The following is a 21,165-nucleotide window of genomic DNA, read 5'->3' as shown; positions in this document are numbered from 1 at the left end:
CAACGAAAATCGCTACTACAATGATGGTCATGTTTCTTCGTGACTAACGAATGTGTGTTCCTCAATGACGACGGGAGACGACGAGCGCAGGCGGTCGAGGGCGAGCATGGGCGGCGCTGGTTGGCCGACAAATAAGGCGGCGGGTGAGTGCGGAGATCCTCTTCTTTTGTGCGCGCGTGAAGGAAAGGGGAAGATGGCAGCGAACGACCTATTCTGCGTCTCTCTCTCTCTCTCCCTTTGTGGGGCAGTCTGCGTCTATCTGAGCTCCGTGCAATCTTTTTTTTTGAGGAATCTCGTCACTTTATTAATTAAACAATTTTCATAGGTACAAGACGTTGGTCATGTGGAATGCCCAACCAAATATGACGTCCTAATCATAGATTACAAGCAAACTTGACGAGAACATGAACCTCAAAATTGTGGTTTCTACGCTCATGAAGAAAAGAGACCGAAGTAAAACTGTCTCTACGGCTCGTTATTTCATGTATAATGGCCGAGTGTGGACCGCCTGTCCCCTGATGGATATCATTTATCACACCTTGACAATCCGATGCAACTATAAGATTTGTCATCTGAAGGTCCTCTGCTAGGGCTAGAGCCTTTCTACATGCAAAAATTTCTAAGATGATGGAATCAGTGATAACCCGATACACAACCGCCGAGGATCCCAAATATAGCCGTGTGTGGTCTCGCAAAGAGCAAGAGACTGTCCCACCGCGGGCAAATTTGACAAATTTGACTTATAGACGAAATCAAATCACAGAATGAACTGTCCGTGAAACTATTTCACACGGCTGACCCGTGGCGCCTAGCTCTCAGGCGCTGCACTAGTGCAACGCCTGGGAGCTAGGCGCTGCACTAGTGCAACGCCTAGGAGCTAGGCGCTACACTGTATAGTGTGGCGTCTAGCTCTCAGGCGCTGCACACTGACTTAGTAATTTTCTGATCGCACGGGTGCGACGCTGGCCGTGTAGCGCCTATCTGTGAGGCGTTGCACAGTGTAGTGTGGCGCCTTCGTGTTGGGCGTCACACAAAAAGGTCAGCCGCGTGAAATAGTTTCACGGATAGTTCATTCTGTGATTTGATTTCGTTTATAGGTCAAATTTGTCAAATTTGCCCCCACCGCATCTGTTGCGCAAAACTACACCATCCACATTGATTTTTGCCACTCCCACTCGTGAAGCAAGCCAACAGTTGGGCCGGCCGGCCGGCGCCAAAGCGTCGCCCAACCTAGAAAGCCCAATAAGAGCCCAGCCTGTCCGGGTATAGCAGAAACATTCGGGCAGCACACCCCCAATCCAACTAATCATCCCCTCTGATGGCCTCGCTGCTGCGCCTCCCCTCGCTACTCGTGCCGGCGGCGGCCAGACCGGCGGCCCTGCTCCGCCACCGGGGCCGCTGCCTCCACACGTCTCCGGCGAGGCTATTCCCTGCCGCTACAACCGCGGGTGCTTCCTCGGCAGCGCCCGTTAAGATGGAGACACGCGGCGGCGACAGGGAGGGGCAGGTGACGCCGCGGTCGACGGACTTCAACGCCTGGTACACGGACGTGATCGCTGCCGCCGAGCTCGCGGACTACGGGCCCGTGCGGGGCACCATGGTCATCCGCCCCTACGGCTACGCCATCTGGGAGGCCATACAGGTCGGTGCTCCAGAGTATAGTCCTCCTTACCGCGTGCTCGCTTCAACGCGCCTTAATGCCCGTGCTTGTTGGGCAGACTTTGACATTGTTGGTGTAAACAAGAATGGTAGTTACCTGGTGCTACTGTGAGGCGATGCTTGCATACACTGTGAACTGTATGAACTTATTTAGTGTTGTGTATGTGCGAATTGTAGCAAGTAGCAACCATAACGGTATCTTGGCCTCGCCTCTCAGTCTTATACCTCTAGTTCTCACTTCCTGGCGTGCCACTCTTACCATTTTACCGTTGCTTATGCATTCGAGGAATATTCATAAAGTGCTGTCAATTTTAGCGCGTCCTTAGTATAAACTTGTAATCCTTGCATGGGATTGGAAGTGGAGTACTTCATAGCAGGAAGTGTCTTTAGTACAGAGTTTGAATATTTTTTATTTTTGTTGTTGTTGTAGGATTATTTGAATGTAAAGTTCAAGGAGACGGGGCACAGCAACATGTACTTCCCTCAGGTACGCATACCATGTTTCATTTGGCTGCGCTATTTTTTCTGTAGTGCCGAAGCCAGAGTCTTGATCGATCAAGATGTTAGTTTGTTTCTGCCGTTCTTTGCTCTAATTCGATGCATGTCGGTATGTCATTTAATAGCGCCACACGATGAAATATAATCCTTTTGTAAAAATATCAGTTTATGTCTTGGCTTATCTATTGCTGAGCTATGATCTTCATACCTGATATGCAGGTGCTAGCTATTAACTTGTTTTGGATGTAAAGCAGGCATAACAAAGTGAAAAAAGAAATATCATTTGAAACATAGTACGAACGTATGCACGTGTTCCAGATACTTACGTCCTATATGTACTCCCTCCATTCCAAAATATAAGGATGTTAGGGACCCGATCACACTACCACTCAATTGCTCACAAGCACCATTGACTCGAGTACAGAGTATCGATTACACACTAATTGATAGTTGGGTAAGGAAGAACAGAGGAAGGGGAACAAGAGGAAGAAAAGAGCCAAGCCGCCGGGTGCTGTTTGCCGTGATCCACTGGATACCCAGTTCATAGCCTTCTCCTGTGTACTTGTAGATGCAGCAGTGGTTCAGGAGCGGGGCAAGCCCATGAACTGGCCCAAGAGGCCAGGCCCTGTACATGTACGACAGTACGAGTACAAGTTAGGAGGGGCTCCTAACATCCCCCCCTCCTTGAAATGCGGCTTGACCCAAGCCGACGCCACCGAGAACCGCCGGGATCCCATTGCACTCGGTGTTCCTTGACTAGCTCGAAGTCCTGATGGTAGTCGAAGTCGGGGTTGACTTGAACGACAAAGTTGTGGTAGCCGTGGCCGATGGTGACTCCATCCCAAGAGGCGCCGCGGAAGTGGTCGTTGCCAACATAGTCTTGATCGAAGTTGAGGTAGTACTTGTGGTCGATGGAGCCCTGCACGACGACGACAGCGACACTGGTGATGAAACCCCTCCCTCCTTGAAAAGTGTCTTGATTGGAAGCTGAAGTCCCATAGCCTTCCTGGACGACTGTGGAGCTCCCTAGATCATCAGGTGTGGCCCACACACAGATTTTCCGCTCCTCGTAGACTTGCATGACTGGCAATAGAATGGCAGCAAGAACCCCCGTAGTGCTATGAGCTTGTCAAGTCTGCAATCAAGCTCCAACGTTCCATGCATGAAATGGATGGTCATCCACTGATTTAGTTCGCCGCTGCCCATTGGCTTCTCCATTCTCAACTAGATGCATATAGGAGTCGCATATGCAAGCCAGACTTCAAACAAGTAATGCATCAGGGAAGTCAATGCACATGTACTGCATATATAGCTCGCAAGGCCTCCGGGATCCCACAATTGCTCAGGGTGGTCACCACTAGCTGAAGTATCTGGAGTCCAGCGAAACATTTGTTTATGCCCAAAGGAGAATGATACACTACCAAATAATTCATATGGCCCAAATTGCATTAACTGAAGAATTTTTTTGCTTGAATGTTCAGTGCTTACAGCAGCCATTTTCTGCATGCTCAGAAATAGATGTGCAGTCGTGATAGGTAGATTGGAATGCTGCACTTGAGGAGGTAGTAATAGAGCAAGCACATAGTTCTGAAAGCCACTTTTTACCTTCATGAAATAACTGCTTACAAAAACATGAATCATCCTTGTCCTCTGACGGCACACCGATTTGAAATGACGGCCATGGAGTTGGTCGAATCTCATTCCCCTCTGCAAAATGATCTGCCAGAAACGATGGCCATGGTGTCGGCCGTATCAAAAGTCCTAGGTGCCTTGTGGGCAACGAGACGTCCAGGTCATGGTTCAGGAACGGCTGCATTGAATAGATAGCTGAAAACATAGGAGAAGATGGAGGGGTCAGGAGCTTATCTTCCATGGCTAGGGGCGCCCACAGGTTAGAATCACCGTTGCTAGCAGGGTGACTGAGGTTGGTGACGAGCACAACTGTGGTTGCTGGGAGTAGTGATGCCGTCATGACTGGTAATGTGAGCGACGATGTGACAGTGACTCGGTTCGGGCACTCTGTCGAACAGGTCATGGGCGTCGTGGTGATGCAGTCAAGGGACGCATGGTGGGTAATCTGGAGGACCTCCTGGACCTTGATGGTTGAGGAGAAGACGCCGGGGAGGACGGCAAGCTCGGGAGCGACTTCGGCAGAGGCTGCCACAATTGCAGACTCGTCCGTGCCTGAAACAGCGGCACGGCAGGTGGTGTCGTGGTTGGTGTGGAGCACGGCCAGAGCAGTTGTTGATGTAGCGGTAGTAGTAGCAGGTGAGGCAGCCGGATCGACTCGCGAGGTAGCCGCGAACTCAGACCTGATGCTATCCAGTTGCGCTGATAGCTGCGCGAGAAACCACAGCATCTGCTCATCTGCGGTCACGGCGTCCCACTCCGGTGGATAGATGAGGGAACAAGGAGCCTGCTCTGGATCGGACATGGTGCTGTCGCCGGTGGAAATTGGGGAATCGGGGGAGGTGGTGGTGGGTGAATTTTTTTTTGTGGGAATATTTACTGGCTCTGAATACCAGATGTTAGGGACCCGATCACACTACCACTCAATTGCTCACAAGCACCATTGATCCGAGTGCAGAGTATCGATTACACACTAATTGATAGTTGGGTAAGGAAGAACAGAGGAAGGGGAACGAGAGGAAGAAGAGAGCCGAGCCGCCGTGTGCTGTTTGCCGTGATCCACTGCATACCCCGTTCGTAGCCTTCTCCTGTGTACTTGTAGATGCGGCAGTGGGTCAGGAGCGGGGCAAGCCCATGAGCTGGCCCAAGAGGCCATGCCCTGTACATGTACGAGTACAAGTTAGGAGGGGCTCCTAACAAAGGTGTATTAGTTTTTATACAAGTCAAACACGTGCTTGTTTTACCAAGCTTTTAGAAAAAAAGTATCAACATCTGCAGTACCAATTTGTATCATTAGATCCATCATGAAAAATATTTTCATATTTTATTTAATTTGTATTCTAGATGTTGATATTTTATTCTATAACCTTGGTCAAACATACATAAGTTTGACTTGCACGGAACCAATACACCTTATATTCTGGAATGGAAGGAGTATCTTTTTTATAGCTAATTAGCTAGTCTATTTTATCAAATTATTGCTGTAATTGGCGACTGTTTCTTCACACATAGCTTAGCTCATGTTTTATCTGAATGAGACTGTTTTCTTGGCATTCCCCTTTGTTAGAAGGGAGAGAGAGGGATTGTTGTGGAATATGATGGATGTATTATTGAGCCTCGAGGGCGAGTATATATTGAGTACAAGACTTGGAGGGCAAGACGCCTCTCTTGGAGATAAGGTAGGAGACGGATTACAAATCCTAGACTACCAAATACAAGTATCCCAAATATATCTCTAACATCCCCCCGCAGTCGTAGCGGTAGCGTTGCGAACAACAGGAGCGTCGCGGACGGTCAGACTGGAGAGAATAGCAGCCGACGGACTGACATCCCCCCGCAGTCCTAGCGGGAGCGTCGTGGACGGTGTCGCGTCGCGGACGCGTTGACTGTGGAGGAAGCCGACGAGTTGCTCAAGCGGATGATAGCCCTTTGTGCCGATGTCAATGTAGCCGAGAGCGTAGGGTGGTGTAGTCGTGGTCGAGGTAGCCGTGCGAAGAACGCCGTGGTCGATGTCGAGTCGGGGTAGCCGGTGTCGAGGGAGTCGCCGTGGAGCCGCAGGCGCAAGGAGGCGCCGAGTTAGTCATGGGCGCAGTGGTGTCGAAGAAGTGATGCGCCAGGAAGGAGAATGGTGTTGACGACGCGTCGCGCCGGGTTTGCCAACCCCGGGGACACATCGTAGACGAAGGCACGCGTCGGTGTTGCCAGCACCGGGCATGCGTAGACGGTCGAAGACGAAGTTGACGAAGCGTCGCACCAGGCTTGCCAGGCCCGGGGACACGTCGTGGACGAAGGCACGCGGCGGTGTTGCCAGCACCGGGCATGCGTAGACTGGGACCTGCACGAGCTGTACGCCATGTCGAAGAGGTCGGAGAGGCCAGCAGAGAAGGACTCGACGACGGTTGCGGCGCCAATCGGCGCGGGGCCAATGTCGCCCGCGGTTGTCGGAGTAGATAAAGCGGTCGGGGTAGATGACGGCGACGCTGGCGACGAGCTGGTGCTGGACGAAGACGAAGTGGGGTGGACGGACGGCGGCGGCAGCTAAGGAGGTAGCCGCGGCGGCGGCCAAAGAAGAGCGGCGGCGGCTAGGTTAGGAGTGCGGCGGCGGTGCTCGAAGTAGGCGAAGAACCCTGACAGCGTGACGAAGACCGGTGCGGACGGTGGCGTTCCCGCGCCAAGGGAGACGGCGCGGCGCATACCACGGGAGGTCGACGCGCGGTGACGGCGGAGCGGACCGCGGGCCGCGGCGCTACGGCCCGAAGGGGCAACGCAGCGGCGGCAGGCGGGTCGGGGCGACGGCGGGAAGACCTCTGGGCGGCGGCGGGGACCGCGAGCCGCGACGCTGCGGCCCGAAGGGGCGACACAACGGCGGTTCGCGAGTCGGTGCAACCGCGGGGACGGCCTCGGGGCGGCGGCGGGGACCGCGTATCGCGTCACTACGGCCCGAAGGGGCGACGCAGCGGCGACGCACGAGTCGATGCAGCCGCGAGGAGAACCACGGGGCGGCGGCGCTGCGGCCCGACGGGGCGACGCAGCGGCAGCCCGATGCTCGATCGGTGGAGAGGCGCGCTGAACTCGGGGACGATCTTCACGGGACCTGCGGAGGCGCGCGTAACCGACGGGCCAGGTCGGTCGCGCGGCGTAGATGAGGCGGATCGCGGCGGCGAGCGGATGATCAAGCCGATCGCGCGCGACGTCAGGGACGCCGCTCGGTGGAGGAGTGGTGGCGGCGGAGTCCGGGATGAGGCCGGCGACGACGGACGGCGGGGGACGTCTGCACCGGCACCCGGGCTGCCAAAGCAGCGCCGACGCCCGGGCAGCGAGGCCCGAGCGACCAACGGAGCAGCGGCGCCCGAGTTGAGGCGGCCGACGAGCCTGATGCAGCCGAGGACGAGGCCGGCGAGGTAGACCGCCGAGCCGCCGTGCAGACGCGGCGGAGGCGGGTGACGTGGATCGATGGGCGGGCCGGCGCGCGAGCGTCGGCTATGATTGGCCGACGCATGGCGCGAGGCCGCCGGGTCGCGGCGATGCAGGTGTCCCGGTCGGAACAGGGCGGTGACGACCGGCGCAGGGCGACGGGCGGACCGACGCGCGGACGGCGGCTGGCCCGAACGGGCCGCCTCGGCGCGCGTGGCCGCCGGGTCGGAGGAGAGGCCGGCTGGTCGCGCCGGGGTCGGAGTAGAGGCGCACGGGGATCGACGGCGGCGGCGGGCGACGCAAACCGATCAAGAATAGATCGGAAAACCAAAAAGAAAAACGCCGATCAAAAAACGACCGGCGAGAGAGCGAAAAAAAAACCGGAGCAAGGGCTCGGGAAAAAGACTCTCTAGGGCAGCCGGCCAACACGGCCGGCGGACGAACCCTAGGTACGGGCGGCGCGGCCCCCGGCGGCGGTCATGGAGGCCGACCGCCCCGGGGGCGGCGCGGAGCGGAAGCGACGGCGCGGCTAGGGTTTAGGATCGACTTGCGATAGATACCATGTTAGAAGGGAGAGAGAGGGATTGTTGCGGAATATGATGGATGTATTATTGAGCCTCAAGGGCGAGTATATATTGAGTACAAGACTTGGAGGGCAAGACGCCTCTCCTGGAGATAAGGTAGGAGACGGATTACAAATCCTAGACTACCAAATACAAGTATCCCAAATATATCTCTAACACCCTTGATATACTTTCTTATCCTTGCCCTCTTTGTTGGACCAGTTCATACCGTACTCGTTTATAGAGAAGGAGGCCAGTCATGTCCAAGGGTTTAGTCCGGAGCTTGCAGTAGTTACCATTGGAGGAGGAAAGGAGCTGGAGGAAAAGCTTGTGGTAATACTTTGCTCTAGTTTTATGAAGCTAAGAACCATTATATTCACTTGGAACAATTCTTATAAATATGTGATTAATTCTGTGAGTGGGTCACTTCTAAAGCTGCACTTTTTTGCATTTCCATTCTCGAGGGCTTTGTAGGTAAGACCAACAAGTGAAACCATCGTAAATCACATGTTCACTAAATGGATCCAGAGCTATCGTGATCTCCCTCTCATGATTAATCAGGTAACCTCGTTGGCAGACTTGGGTCAACACGCTCACTATCATTTACTGTACTAATTATTTCCTATTATTCTAGTGGGCCAATGTGACAAGATGGGAAATGAGGACTAAGCCATTCATCAGAACTCTTGAATTTTTATGGCAAGAAGGTCATACAGCTCATGCAACCCTTGAAGAGGCAGAGAAGGAGGTTTGTTCATCATTCTGCAAGTTCCTTTTGCCCCTGAACTTGTTCAGTACCATGCCGTTCATGTAATGATACATATGTGGAACAATGAAAGGTTCTAATGCGCTGTCATCTGCTCCATTTCTTAATACTCTGCAGGCGATGCAGATGATTGATGTATATACCAAATTTGCTTATGAGCAAGCTGCAATACCAGTTATTCCAGGCAGGAAATCAAGAGTGGAGACATTTGCTGGTGCTGATCGGACCTACACTATAGAAGCTATGATGGGTGACAAGAAGGCCTTACAAGCTGGAACTAGTCACAACCTTGGCCAGAACTTCTCTCGTGCCTTTGAAACACAGGTTGCTGTTTACCAACTTTGACCTGTCTCATTTTCTTGGCATCTTGTGTGCTTCCTGTACTCGGTCATTTGGCTATTATAAGTAGTTAAGTACCTATTGCAACCCTCTCGAGACAAACTGTTTATTTTGATTTTCCCCACCTGCTGCAGTTTATGGATGAAAATGGTCAACTTGAGCACGTATGGCAGACTTCTTGGGCTATTAGCACTCGGTTCGTTGGTGGGATCATCATGACCCATGGTGATGATGCTGGTTTAATGCTTCCACCAAGGATTGCTCCCATTCAGGTCTTATCCCATTGCTTTGTTTACACCTTTGTGCGCACAAAGCTCAGGCCCTTGTACCTGTATAAGTTTTTCCTTCATCTGTCTTGTACTCTACAAAACCCCTGTGGAAGTTTGGATAAAAGGGACACTCAGTTTTTTTGGCCGAAAATGCCAGCTATGTCCCTTTTCTGCAAAGTTTTGCATCGTACTATCTGCCCTCAGTATTTTGAACTATACACTTGTGAGTAGAATGTAAGAATTTTTTGTTCAACACAGGTGGTAATAGTGCCTATTTGGAAAAAGGGTGACGAAAAGGGTGTTGTTATGGAAGCTGTAGCTTCGGTTCAGAACACGCTCAAAGAAGCAGGCATTAGAGTCAAAGTGGATGACTCAGAGCTGAGAACACCTGGATGGAAGTTTAACTTTTACGAGATGAAAGTAACCACTTTTGCACTTCTACTGGAATTCCAGTTCAGTTATTTTCCCCTTCTACTTTTCCATAGGCTTCTTCTTGACATTTCTTCCATTGTTTTGACAGGGAGTTCCCATAAGGATTGAACTTGGTCCCCGCGATGTGAAAAACAGGAGTGTTGTGCTTTCTAGGCGAGATGTCCCTGGAAAGCAAGGAAAGGAGTTTGGAATATCTATGGAACCATCAATATTGGTGGATCATATAAAAGGCCGTCTAGAGGAAATTCAGGCATCTCTTCTACAGAAGGCCATCACATTTCGTGATAGGTACTTATGATACAGAATATTTTTTTTATGAACTCATAACTTGTCTTCAAGAAGTGTTTATTGCTACTTTCTTATGCCCGTTTTGTTCTGTGCTCTTATGCCATCCTTTCCCCATAGTGATAATAACTGTTCTAGTGTGTACCTGTGTTAGGTTTATATGTACCTGTCGTCGGACACATGGATTCTTTTGTGGGTTCTCTTCATTGCATGATCCACATTTCTTTTATCAGAACTAATAACCTTTTCACTCCTTGCAGTAATATAGTTGATGTCAACTCATATGGAGAACTGAAGGAGGTCATTTCCGAGGGTAAATGGGCAAGAGGTCCATGGTCAGCTAGGTAGGTCGTGTTTGAATGGACGGCTTTTATCCTTGTGGGTCAACGATGTTTTTTTATTTGACGATTTGATTGATTTGTGATAAACTTCAGCGATGCGGATGAGCTGAAGGTGAAAGAAGAGACCAGTGCCACCATCAGGTGCTTTCCCTTTGATCAGCCGGAGGGTGCGAAAAAATGTTTCATGACTGGCAATCCAGCCGATGAAGTTGCTATTTTTGCAAAGTCATATTAGGCCATCTTTGTGCAACCAGAGATCAGAATATTTTTATTACGGATTCTTTTCTCTTTTCCACAGTTTCTCTGGTCTTTACTGACCATGAACGAAGAATTTAAAGGGTTTTTCCCGTGTAAATCCACAATCCGCAAGATATAAAAATTTTTTTTGACGCGGCCCAAGATTTTGATTCTGTCATGACAGCACGATGCCAGTGTATAACAAAGTCCTTTTGTCAAGTTTGTCTTATTTTGCATATAAATATCCTCTTGAGAAAAGTTGGTAATAATGAGCTCATATAAAATGGAAAACTATGTATGGGTTGACCATAGTACTAGAATCAAGATGATACCATTTCTTATACTATTCCCTCCGTTCTAGAACACTCTTATATTATGGGATAGAGGGAGCACATGGTAATGAAATTTTATTCTTCAAGATATGTCAGACTTGTATGATAAGTCGAAAACGTTCTATACTTGTGAACAGAGGGAGTAGAAGGCAGCCGCCGGAAGTTGTGAACACCGGTATTAGTAACTCCACGCAGGGTGGAAGTACTGCGTCTTGCTGAACTCTGCCTGCCGGGAGATGATGAGCTCTTTCGGCAGGGCGACGCCCAGGAGAGCAATGCCGATCCAGTTACAGAAGGAAACACTCCTGACCTCCATCTTGTAACAGACATGATCATCGTTTAATAAAGGTTGCCAAAGTTAAAATAAAAAAAGCAGGGCAAAAAATGAAAGCCAGGAGAAGCTTTGAACTTTATTCGACACAAGGAACCTACAGTTAACAGAAACTGACTGTACACTTGAATGTACATTGCAACGGGAGGGTGAGCCTGAGCCTAAACAAGATGACTAACTCTTCCGGGATTGAGGCCAGGCTGCGGCAGCTCATCCTAGACCTGTGGCTTCATGATCCTCACGGTGGTGTAAAAACGCTTGAAGTCCTTCATCGCTTGTTCCTCAATCTGGATCGAGCGGATGGAGGACGGGGTGTCAGTCTCTGGCTTAAACCAGCGGTTGGGAACGTTGTCCTTCACGCCAACAACCTCTGGCGCTGCGCCCAGGGATGGTATGGCAAAGCCTGATGTCCGGGTTTTCGGACTGTGGGAGACAACGCTGTGATGCCGTTTCTCCTGCTCAAAAGTCAGTTGGTTTCAATCAGAGGCTGCACTTTGTTATATTGCTGTAAGAAAATACGCATCAATTTAACATTTGGTAACATGAAGTCAACCTGCTGCATCTGTATGTCCCTGAGTGAAGGTCGTGATAGGTTGGGTGAGGTAGCTGAAGATGACCAAGGAGGTGTGCTCTTATCCCCTTCGTGAGCAAGAACAGCACGAGCAGGTGTAACAGATATTGGACTTGAACACGCATCAGGCATAAATGAAGAAAGCCGCAAAAGCCCAGCACTGTCAGGTGAATCCTCGTGGCGGTCTTTTGCTTTCGTCGTCATCAGCTCGTTCGTTTTCGACCTCTGCTCGCTTTGAATATCACGAAGGGAAGCAGGTCCCTTCGTTATCTTAGCTCCACCCCAGGCAGGTCCTTCTTGCTTTGGTGTCACAGGCACAGCAGGAGTAGGCAAGCTTAGCTTTGAGGTGTCATCAAGAGCACCACTCAAAAACAATGACAAGCCGCCTTTCTTGTTCTTCTTCTTTGATGAAGTTGGCCGGGAAGCTTTGTCCCCTAATGGACAAAAGATGGCTTTTGTGTTACTCGAAGTGCCATCATCAGATGGTTTGACTGGTTCCTGCTTGAATATATAAATTTATTAATACTGTTGCTTCCTTTAACATAATAGATAAATAAAAGAACACATCCATAATGAACAAAACGATGATTAAAGCAAAGAAATTATAAAGAAATGCCTACATAAATAGGATCAAATTATGTTTGTGACATGTTTTACCCCATTTAAGAAAAAATCCTCAATTTTACTCCATGTAACAATCATTTGTCAGTTTTTACCCCTTCTGATTTTTGATGGCGTCATGACCATGGTCCAGCCGCAGTGAGAGGGAAGGGTACGACCCGTCAATCATGAAGTCTGGCGTCGGGATCTTGAGGTTCTCCAGCAGCAAAGGCAAGTCCCCGATGCCGCTCCGCCGGCACCTGCGGTACCCACCGTCCGACAAGCCGGTGAACAGGTTCACGGGCCTGGTGACCTCAAAGTAGGTGGCGTTCTTGCCGATAACACTCAGGCCAGATCACCAGGATGTTGCCCATAATCAGAGCCAGGCCGCCTCACGAGCTCCGTGCCGTGGGAGCGGCGATATCGATGCAATGGAGGCTGGGGATGGAGACAAGGCACAGCCAGTTATGCCTGCGTTGTGGAGGACGGAGCCACAGTCAAGACGGCGACACCGTCTGTAAAGCCACTCAGAGGTGGCGCCGAGGACGGAGATACGGCCACACCACCAGGGAGCTGCGGGAGGCGGCACTCAGCCTCCGCTCACGATGGGGAGTAGGACACGCAGTGGACTACGACGCAGAGTCGCCACCGGATGCCACCACACTTCTCACCACCAGAGACCGCCATCGTAGGCTGCCACGTCCTGGATCAAGTGCATCTGCCTCCAAAGGGGGTCGAATCGACTGCAACAGCCGCCGAAGCTGGTGATCTGGGCAGATAGGAGGGGGAACCAAACCTCACCAGATCTGGGTGGTGGCCTCCGCTCTGCTCCCATGCACTGAACATGGCCTTAGTAGCCTCGCCTCACTGTGCGTGTTGTGGTGTTGTGGCTGGACAGGAACCACCTTTTCAGCGTCTCCATCCTGTAGGCCCTCACACCGCTTTCCGGCCAACGCCTTTGCAGGTAAACCTCCAGTGGGAGCCCCTTCTTCCCGTCCCCATCGCCAGCACCCGAGATGAGCCCGAGTACAACGTGCCTGGGAACAACAAGAAGGGCAAGCTCTCTGGCACGGCGTCGCTGGCATTGTCGTGAGAGTTGTGGTCTTTGCACTGCTCCAGCTGGCCGACATCGTGTTTTACTACAACAGGTCCCGGCGGCAGCAACACGGCACGTACGAGGGACCAAAGGGCACAGCTGTGGCGGCGGCTCAAGAAAGAGGTGCTCCGCCGGCATCCAGCGATGATGGCGCCGCAGGCATGGCATCCTTGCCAAAGCACTGGCACACCCGGGTCATCGGCGGTGGGCACTGGGGGTGAGCCAAACCGACAGATGTTTCTGGGGAAGGGCGCGAGGTACAGCGTGGAGGACCTTGTGTTCGTGCATGTGTTAGTGTGGTTGGACAAACCAAAACAAACCAGACCTAAGAAAACCAGTTGGCCAGATTAATCAGTCTATGTGGCATCCAAGTCAGCGCTGAAATGTGGGGCGACGAGAATTTCTGTTAGATGGGGTATAATCTGTCAAAAATCTGAAACTTAGGGGTAAAAATTGGAATTAAAACTCTTCAAAGAAAGAAACAAGATATTCTGCCTTATCAAATACTTAGCCTCCCACGGAAGCAACACTCAGAACAGGTACCAGAAGAATAAAGTTTCGCATGGCCTCTCACCACTAGGTATCGAGAAAAGTAAAGGTGCAAAACTTAGTCAAACAAACTCACCAAGACACAGCCAAGCATACATAAAAAAACTGCTAGTAGCTCGGGTCACGGATAAACACGACCATTCCAAAATTATACCACTGGTCACCAGTAAGGCCGGTGCAGCCAGATTTTTTCCAAAACCCGAAGTTGGAGGTTGTTGGAATTTTCTCATTTTTGTGGACTAGTTACAAAATGATATAGAGAAGAACTAAATATTGAATTATAGATGAATAGAGATGAAAGTGTAGGTGACACTTCCACAGAAATCAAAATTTCGAATGTAGGACAGCAATCCTTTTATTTTCGACCGTATGGTCTTTAAGATGGGTAGAAGATTTTTCACTGGCTAGGAATACAGGCATGAGACTGAGACCAACACGGAAAGAACCAAAGAAAATGAACCTTATCGGTATCATAAGATAGAAGAGCGCAAACCTTTTCTGAAGAGCCATGGGTTGGTAACACTTCTGGAAGCTCCTTATTGTGGTTTTGCTCCTTGTCCTCATGCTTTAGAGAGGTAATATCAGATTGTGCTGCCTGCTTGAATTTCTTCTTCTGTTTCTTAGAACCCTCAGATTTTTTGTTTGGCACATAAACTGAAGGTCTTGAAAATGCTTCTGTTGGAAAGCCAAGCTCTGCAAGTTCACTTTCGAGGGAAGCCCTAGACTCGAGCTTTGCTAGCTGTTGATCATCAAGCTGATGACCATCCAGTTGTTTAGCCTCGAGCATCTCAATCTGCTGCAGTTTCTTGCGAATTGCCCTGATCTGTTTGGAGACAGCTTGCTCAGCATTGCTTTCTTTCTGAAGGAAGTTACCATAACCTGACATTCCATACAACTTTGATGCAGGCTTCTGACTGTCCCTGAGCCTAGGGAATCCTCCTGCATTATCTCCCTCTGCATCGCTATCAATGACAGCAGGATAAGTAGCTGTCATTGTGGGAAGACGGCGGTGACTCCAGGGCTCCGAGGATTTTTCATCCAGCAATCTCTCTAAATTTGCAAGAATTTCAGGAGAAGCATTCATAATTGAAGGAGCTGCCACTGTGAAGATGTAATCAAGGTTGCGAATAGCTGTATCCTGCATCGCATTGCACAGCAGAGTACCAGAAATCACTATATGAAAATTAATTAGGCATGGACAAAGGATGAATGCATATCAGTATGTGGTAACAACTGTATAATGCATGTAAGCTGCAGCACACCGATGTATTACCTCACAGTGCTTCTTGAGCTCTTTGGCTTCCAAGGAATCAGCAACTTCAAGAAGTTGTATAGCATTCTTTGGCTCCATTATATGCTGAATTGCAACTTTCTCACAGAGGCTCTTCAGACTGGGTATGCCTTTGCTCATTTCACTGTTGGTTACAGATAGATCAGTTTCAGGCTGGACATCAGTAAACAATATGTCTTCATCCAACTCTTCCATCACACCACTCCATTCTGATGAGGGCTTTTTGCTTTGGATTTTGGGTTTGGGTGGATACTCAGGATGGTAAATACTAGAAAGCACAAGCATATGTGTTTCACCAACACAAACTGATGATGCTCGCTTAACACCATTCACTCGAGTAAATACTGGAGTTTCATCCTTACGTTTCTTTGCATCACACATGAAAACATCACCAGTTGATGTAGCCAGTGCAGTCCAGTACTTTCCAGCTGAGATGCTCACTACATTCCGTCCACACATAGAGAATATCTGTGCAGAAACAGTTTAAATGTAAGCATGAAACACATAACATAGCTTGAAAGATGACCTTGTGAGATGTAATAACCGAACCTGTTGACATCTTAAGTCCAGATCCGATGAATTCCAGTAAAAAATAGCACCATCAGCTGTTAGAGCAGTACTGTGCATCACTCCAGCTGCCACAGAGATCACCTGAAGTCGCTCCATACGATGAAACTTCACGTTTGCATTTCCACCCTTCTTAAGACATCTAGCTATTACAACACGGCGAGGGGTCACGAGGCGATGACCCCAAGTGAACACCTGCAATAGAGGGTGACATCAGCAGGTCTGAGGTCTGTTAATTTTCTTGGTGTTATTCGAACCGATTTTAACTTACCTCACCATCAGCCCCAAACACTAACGTATGATATTTTGCTGCAGATACACCGTTAAATACTTTTCCTTTCAAATACTCTACCATTCTTGGAATGCAATTGGATGCCGAGTTTGAAGTGCCATAGCCTAGCTGGCCCTCCTTATTGGAACCCCATGTGAACACTTCGCCAGTATCGGCAACTGCTGCTGAGTGCTTGTTTGCAGCGGCTACTGCAATTATCCTTTGCTTGAGTGAACTAACACGCCTTGGTGTTGGTTGGGTATCGACAGAAGGGTAACCAAGCTGACCCTCTGCATCGTCCATAGCATTTTGTTATAGGCCATAAGCACACTGTAAATTTTAGAAATATGTTGCTGGAGACACATACGCATTCACACATACCTCTGTTTGATCCCCAGGTAAACAATTCCCCAGCTGATGTAGCAATCACTGTGTGATGTTTCGCAGCAGCCACAACATTCACCTTTTTACGGCCTAATCCAACTGTCACTTGGCGAGGGGTAATCACAGCTGTCGTCTGGCCACTGCAATAAAATGGTAGTTGTAGCAACACAAAATAAATTTTACCAATAGCATGAGAAATGAGACTTTTAACACTGAAAGGCCCGAGACATTAGTGCTCAACTACTGTTGAAAAATGTTAGCAACTTTACGCTTCATTGGCACATTTGAATATACTAGTAAGGTACATGTGCATTGCATGTGGGAGCTTAGATAACCGAAGTACGAACGAATATCGACATACCACACTACATGTAAGTTTGGAGTCATATATGCATGACGTATATGATGTAGATTTAATTCTCGTAGTTCATCACATTGGAAATCAAATTATAGCTACAAAATAATCGAAAGACTGCATGGTATATACTACACAAAACTGATGTGAAATATATCCAGCACATTTATTTTTAATCATCTTGTACTGCAGTTTTGAGTAGTTAGTGTTGTATCTTCAAAGCCAAACAGACTTTATGAAGGTGACATAGCCTTGAATTATAAAATCATAAAACAAAATTGAATGGCAATTTGTTTAGAAGAAATCACTTTGGGGAACTAAAGTACGGAAGGGTCTAAAACAAATGAGAAGTGCTTATAATTTGAAGTTAATCGTAGACCATCAGGTAGAAAGGAATGGTGACTCATTTAGAAGAAAAAAGTTAAGAGGGTTAAAGTATGGAAAATTCTAGAACAAATAAGCGCTTGTGTTTTGAGGTTTGTGCATTCTCTGCAAAGAACTTACCACAAAGTCATGTGGAGATAACCATTTTCAACCTTTCTACAAAAAGTGTTTTATTAGATACTGCATGACTGCTTACCTCTGAATATCCGGATGTCCAAGACGACCACCTCGACCAAATCCCCAAGTGTATAATTCACCATCAGAACTGACTGCTACACTATGGAACTTTGATGCAGCAACAGTTTTGATGTATGACCCATGCAAGGCATCTACTTTGCAAGGTAGTTTTTGTATGTGGGCATTGCCAGTTCCCAGTTGATAGTTTGTTCCACTTCCCCAACTGAAGACTTCCGTTGCAACTAAAATGGAAAAAGGAAGGAGGATTTGTAAGCGCATCCTAAAGAAATTTCCAGAAGGTCATAATCACACCAGTACCAAAGCACTGAACACAATTAGAGACAAATTAACTGTCTCCCGAAACAGAAGAGAGGCATGCTACCTGAATTGGGAGAATCCCCATTAGTCTGTGATACAGGGCCAGAGAGAAGATCAATAGGTGTACGACCCTTGGTGTCCTCCAAATTGAGGGATGCACCAAACTGTAGAAGAACACCAGCAATGCACAAGTGGCCAAAATGAAGTGCTCTGTGAAGGCTGCTCCAACCGGATTCTCCATCCTGCAAAAATGGAATTTGGTGGGAATTTACAAAAAATAGTGTGATACTTAATAATGGAACAAAATTGCATTTAGCAAGTAAAGAGCAAACAGATTATATACTTCAAATTCACACCAATGTGGGCGTTTAAGGATATGTTTTTCTCAATGAAGAACATATTTTACGATTTGCCTTTGGTATCTGGATACAAGCTTTACTCTGCCAATGCATATAATTTGTAGAATGCCCAATAGCAACCCAGCAGTTCGATAAATGGAGGCATAGTGCTTTAATGAAAAGGAGACAATAAGAAAATTTATAAATGAAGACAAAGGTGGTGCATACCCTTGCATCTGGATTAGCACCAGCATCTAGGAGCCGCCTGACGATTGGAAGGTGATTTCTCCATGTTGCAAGGTGGAGGGCACCAAGGCCAAATGCATTTCTACCGTCAATGCTTCCACCGTTCTTTTTTATCAAGGCCAAAGCAGATTCCACTTCAGCTATTGACCCTTGTTTTGAAACAAGACACAAATCCTTCACAGAGCATCCAGTACAAGGTCTGCGTGTGCCAGCTTGCTTCAGTGCGCCTGGCAGAGATACTAAAGGCTCCATGGCACTTCTCAATTGCACAAGTATCTATGGGGTTATTGAGACAAATCAGTACTCCGTCACAACAATATCAGAAAATGACATTTGTTTAGTTTAAAATGTCATGGTACCTAGAAAGGCAGGTCCACTGCTGAACTGCTTGCATGCCACAGGTATTTTCCACAGCAGCAACACTATTTTGGTACCGTTTGACTAATCGGTAGTAAGTTAATCTTAATCCTAAAGAAAAAGTCTAGTATCGTTACAGTTTTATCTCTGCAAGGAGAACTGGCAGAAAGCTTGGATGATTATCATCTCCACTCTCTAAGACTGCTATCCTAAACTAGCCAAGTAACATAGGACAGCATGGCACTAGATCTTCATCCTGAGCCCAATTATTTTATTAGAGTTCCATGAGGTTAGGATGCTATTCCATGTCCAAATGGGATGCTAGATAAAGATGCATCCATAGAATAGAGATCAACCTGCATAGTAAAATGAATATAAATTAGTAGAAGGACATAATGCAGAAACTATCGACAGTAGATCAGTCAAATGATAAAATGGGCTAATTAAGATACAAGACGGGTTTAAAAATGGCATCGATTAGTAGAATAAATATTAGCAAACAGCCAAAATAATAGTGAGTGAGATTGCTAACTAGCAATTCTAACCAATGTTTGATGAAAAAGAGGCCAGCATCAAAAAGGCATTTGCGTTAAAGTCTAGAGTGCAATAGCAGGACTACTTGGGCATATGCGAACTTATATATGTATTAGAGAAGTCAGCCGGCCAAAAAAAACTTGGAAAATATGTAGCTAACACGATATAGAAAATGATCATCACATCATAGTAAAATTACAATCTAGCACATAGATTTCTCAACCTACAGGTGACCAGGTGGCTATTTTTGAGTTCCTCTGTCATATTTCGTATGGTAGAACACTAGAGCTACTTTTTGGCCATATGTTTTTTTCTTAATCAAGTTGCAAACAAATATGTTACCAGGTTGTGTAATGATCTGATTTACCAAACAAAGCAACAGACTGTCCACTATTATGTGGCAGAGAACTTATTTTTTCAAGATAAGCATAGAAACCAAAAACTCAAAACTGAGCTTCATACTGAACAAGAAAAGGAAGATGCCAGTTTATATACCTATAAGAGTATATTGATTTAGACTTCAGGTAGTAACAATGATCCAGACAAAAAAATTGTATACACTGCACAAGCAATTAACAAAAATAATCTGTCTCACAGGCCGTAAGGTATAGATTATATTTCAGGTACCTGGTTCCACACAATTAGCAAGTCTAAGTAATGTTCGATCATTTTTTGGAATGACCGGCTAAAATATATAAACGGTGTAGCAATTGATCAACGGCAGAAAAGCAAAACAAAAATGTGATCCACACAGAAAAGGATATTCCAACCACGAGGAACAGCAGATGATTTTGCATTGCCTGAGAGAGTCAAGCAAAAACTAACAGGAAACACACACACAAGAAAGTAATAAGAGAAACATATCAACATGCACCAAACGAAGCGGAAGCCATCAAACTTCTCCCAAAAATACGTGATTTGTTAGAGAGCTAGACGGGAATTCTCACTGGAAACAAATCAACAGCAATTACACCCGTACGAATCTAAAATGAAATCCATCATTTCGTACAGAAACAATAAGAGTAACCGATCAAAAACCAAGCATTACCCGCTGCAAATACTGGCGCACAAGTCGGATCAAACAACCGGAGCGGACAGGCATTGCGCCGAGCAACCGCCGGGGGCATCCTTGTCTACTCCCAACAAACGGATCTACGACCAAACGAAATCGCGCATAGCACCACAGAAACGAGATCCAACCCATGCCTCATACACGAGAATCCAATGACGGAGAATGGAAATGGAAGAATCCACAACTGACCTTGGATTGGATTGGATTGGACTCCCCGTCAAGAACACATGCTGTCCTATGTCCTCTCTCTCTCTCTCTCCCAGGGAGGGCTGCGTTTATGTGGGAGGGAGGGAGGGAGGGGATCCCGGCGTGGAATATGCTCCGGTTAGTTCGGGCGCAGGAGGGGGAGGAACCGCCCTCTCTCGTTTCTCTCTCTTTGGTTTCCTGGCGTGCGTGGTCTCTCTCTCTGAGGTGGGGAGAGAGAGCGATGAGATAGAGATACGTGGTGATCTCAGGAGAAAAAGTGAGCCGTGGACGAGTTTGCCGGTTTTTAGAGCATTTCTATCAGACTTTTAAATCGCTGACCGTAAAATAATCTCCAGTTTACGGTTTTGAGCGAAAAAGTGAAAACCTTATAAGCGTCTGACCCGTAAAAAAATTGAGGGACGCGGTAAAATTCCTTCCTCCGACCCGTGAAAACACAACCCTCCCTTGGTGCCATGTATCCGGCGAAAGCGGTTGGTGGGAGGGACATTCCAGTGCGCGCGCTCCCCACATCTCCTCCCGCGACCGCCCGCCACCGTCGCCGCCACCCGTCGCCTGCGATTCCGGCCATTCCCGCCAGCGGAATCGCGCCGCCCGGCCCGGATCCGACGAGCCGAGCCACTACGACGCCACCGCCGCCCCGGATCGACTGCCTCGAGCCGCCGCTCGCCCTGGATTTGCCGAGCCGACACCGGTCGTTCCCCTCCCCGGATTGGCCGAGCCACCACCGATCGCCGCCGCCCCGGTGAGCCCCTT

At 48.3% G+C, this 21,165-nt stretch overlaps 2 protein-coding genes across 3 annotated transcripts; one reads left to right on the top strand and one right to left on the bottom strand.

Annotated features, from left to right (window-relative positions):
* The first annotated feature begins 1,291 nt into the window (after positions 1 to 1,291).
* Positions 1,292 to 10,594, top strand: LOC123052811 (proline--tRNA ligase, chloroplastic/mitochondrial). The gene is made up of 11 exons (XM_044476156.1): positions 1,292 to 1,642; positions 2,090 to 2,146; positions 7,986 to 8,096; positions 8,238 to 8,324; positions 8,398 to 8,511; positions 8,647 to 8,853; positions 9,003 to 9,140; positions 9,396 to 9,557; positions 9,658 to 9,857; positions 10,115 to 10,198; positions 10,289 to 10,594. Exons 1-11 carry the CDS (start codon positions 1,319 to 1,321, stop codon positions 10,428 to 10,430), a joined length of 1,626 nt encoding a protein of 541 aa, XP_044332091.1. The 5' UTR covers positions 1,292 to 1,318; the 3' UTR covers positions 10,431 to 10,594.
* A 457-nt stretch (positions 10,595 to 11,051) lies between these two features.
* On the bottom strand, positions 11,052 to 20,654 carry LOC123052810 (uncharacterized). 2 transcript variants are annotated; one of them, XM_044476154.1, is made up of 12 exons: positions 20,395 to 20,654; positions 18,602 to 18,955; positions 18,225 to 18,518; positions 17,723 to 17,900; positions 17,360 to 17,582; positions 16,422 to 16,564; positions 16,041 to 16,330; positions 15,752 to 15,964; positions 15,185 to 15,670; positions 14,405 to 15,049; positions 11,649 to 12,164; positions 11,052 to 11,550 (listed from the first exon to the last, which is right to left on the bottom strand). In XM_044476154.1, the coding sequence occupies exons 3-12, from the start codon at positions 18,492 to 18,494 to the stop codon at positions 11,311 to 11,313; spliced, it is 3,204 nt and encodes a 1,067-aa protein (XP_044332089.1). In that variant the 5' UTR covers positions 18,495 to 18,518; positions 18,602 to 18,955; positions 20,395 to 20,654; the 3' UTR covers positions 11,052 to 11,310. The 2 variants fall into 2 exon arrangements, with proteins under 2 accessions (XP_044332089.1, XP_044332090.1); XM_044476155.1 differs by lacking the exon at positions 20,395 to 20,654 and adding an exon at positions 20,182 to 20,197.
* Positions 20,655 to 21,165: the final 511 nt, after the last annotated feature.

The sequence above is a fragment of the Triticum aestivum genome, chromosome 2D (assembly GCF_018294505.1).
Source record: "Triticum aestivum cultivar Chinese Spring chromosome 2D, IWGSC CS RefSeq v2.1, whole genome shotgun sequence".
Lineage (NCBI taxonomy): Eukaryota > Viridiplantae > Streptophyta > Magnoliopsida > Poales > Poaceae > Triticum > Triticum aestivum.
The sequence above is the reverse complement of the archived record's forward strand: the minus strand, read 5'-3'. Positions and strand labels throughout refer to the sequence as shown.

Coding starts and splice junctions, on each gene's coding strand:
- LOC123052811 (XM_044476156.1), top strand. CDS start 1,319: ATGGCCTCGCTGCTGCGCCTCCCCTCGCTACTCGTGCCGGCGGCGGCC. Junction 8,097..8,237: donor AGCTGGAGGAAAAGCTTGTG/GTAATACTTTGC, acceptor AGGGCTTTGTAG/GTAAGACCAACAAGTGAAAC. Junction 9,141..9,395: donor CAAGGATTGCTCCCATTCAG/GTCTTATCCCAT, acceptor TGTTCAACACAG/GTGGTAATAGTGCCTATTTG.
- LOC123052810 (XM_044476154.1), bottom strand. CDS start 18,494: ATGGAGCCTTTAGTATCTCTGCCAGGCGCACTGAAGCAAGCTGGCACA. Junction 17,901..18,224: donor GTGCTAATCCAGATGCAAGG/GTATGCACCACC, acceptor CCATTTTTGCAG/GATGGAGAATCCGGTTGGAG. Junction 17,583..17,722: donor TGGGGATTCTCCCAATTCAG/GTAGCATGCCTC, acceptor TTTCCATTTTAG/TTGCAACGGAAGTCTTCAGT.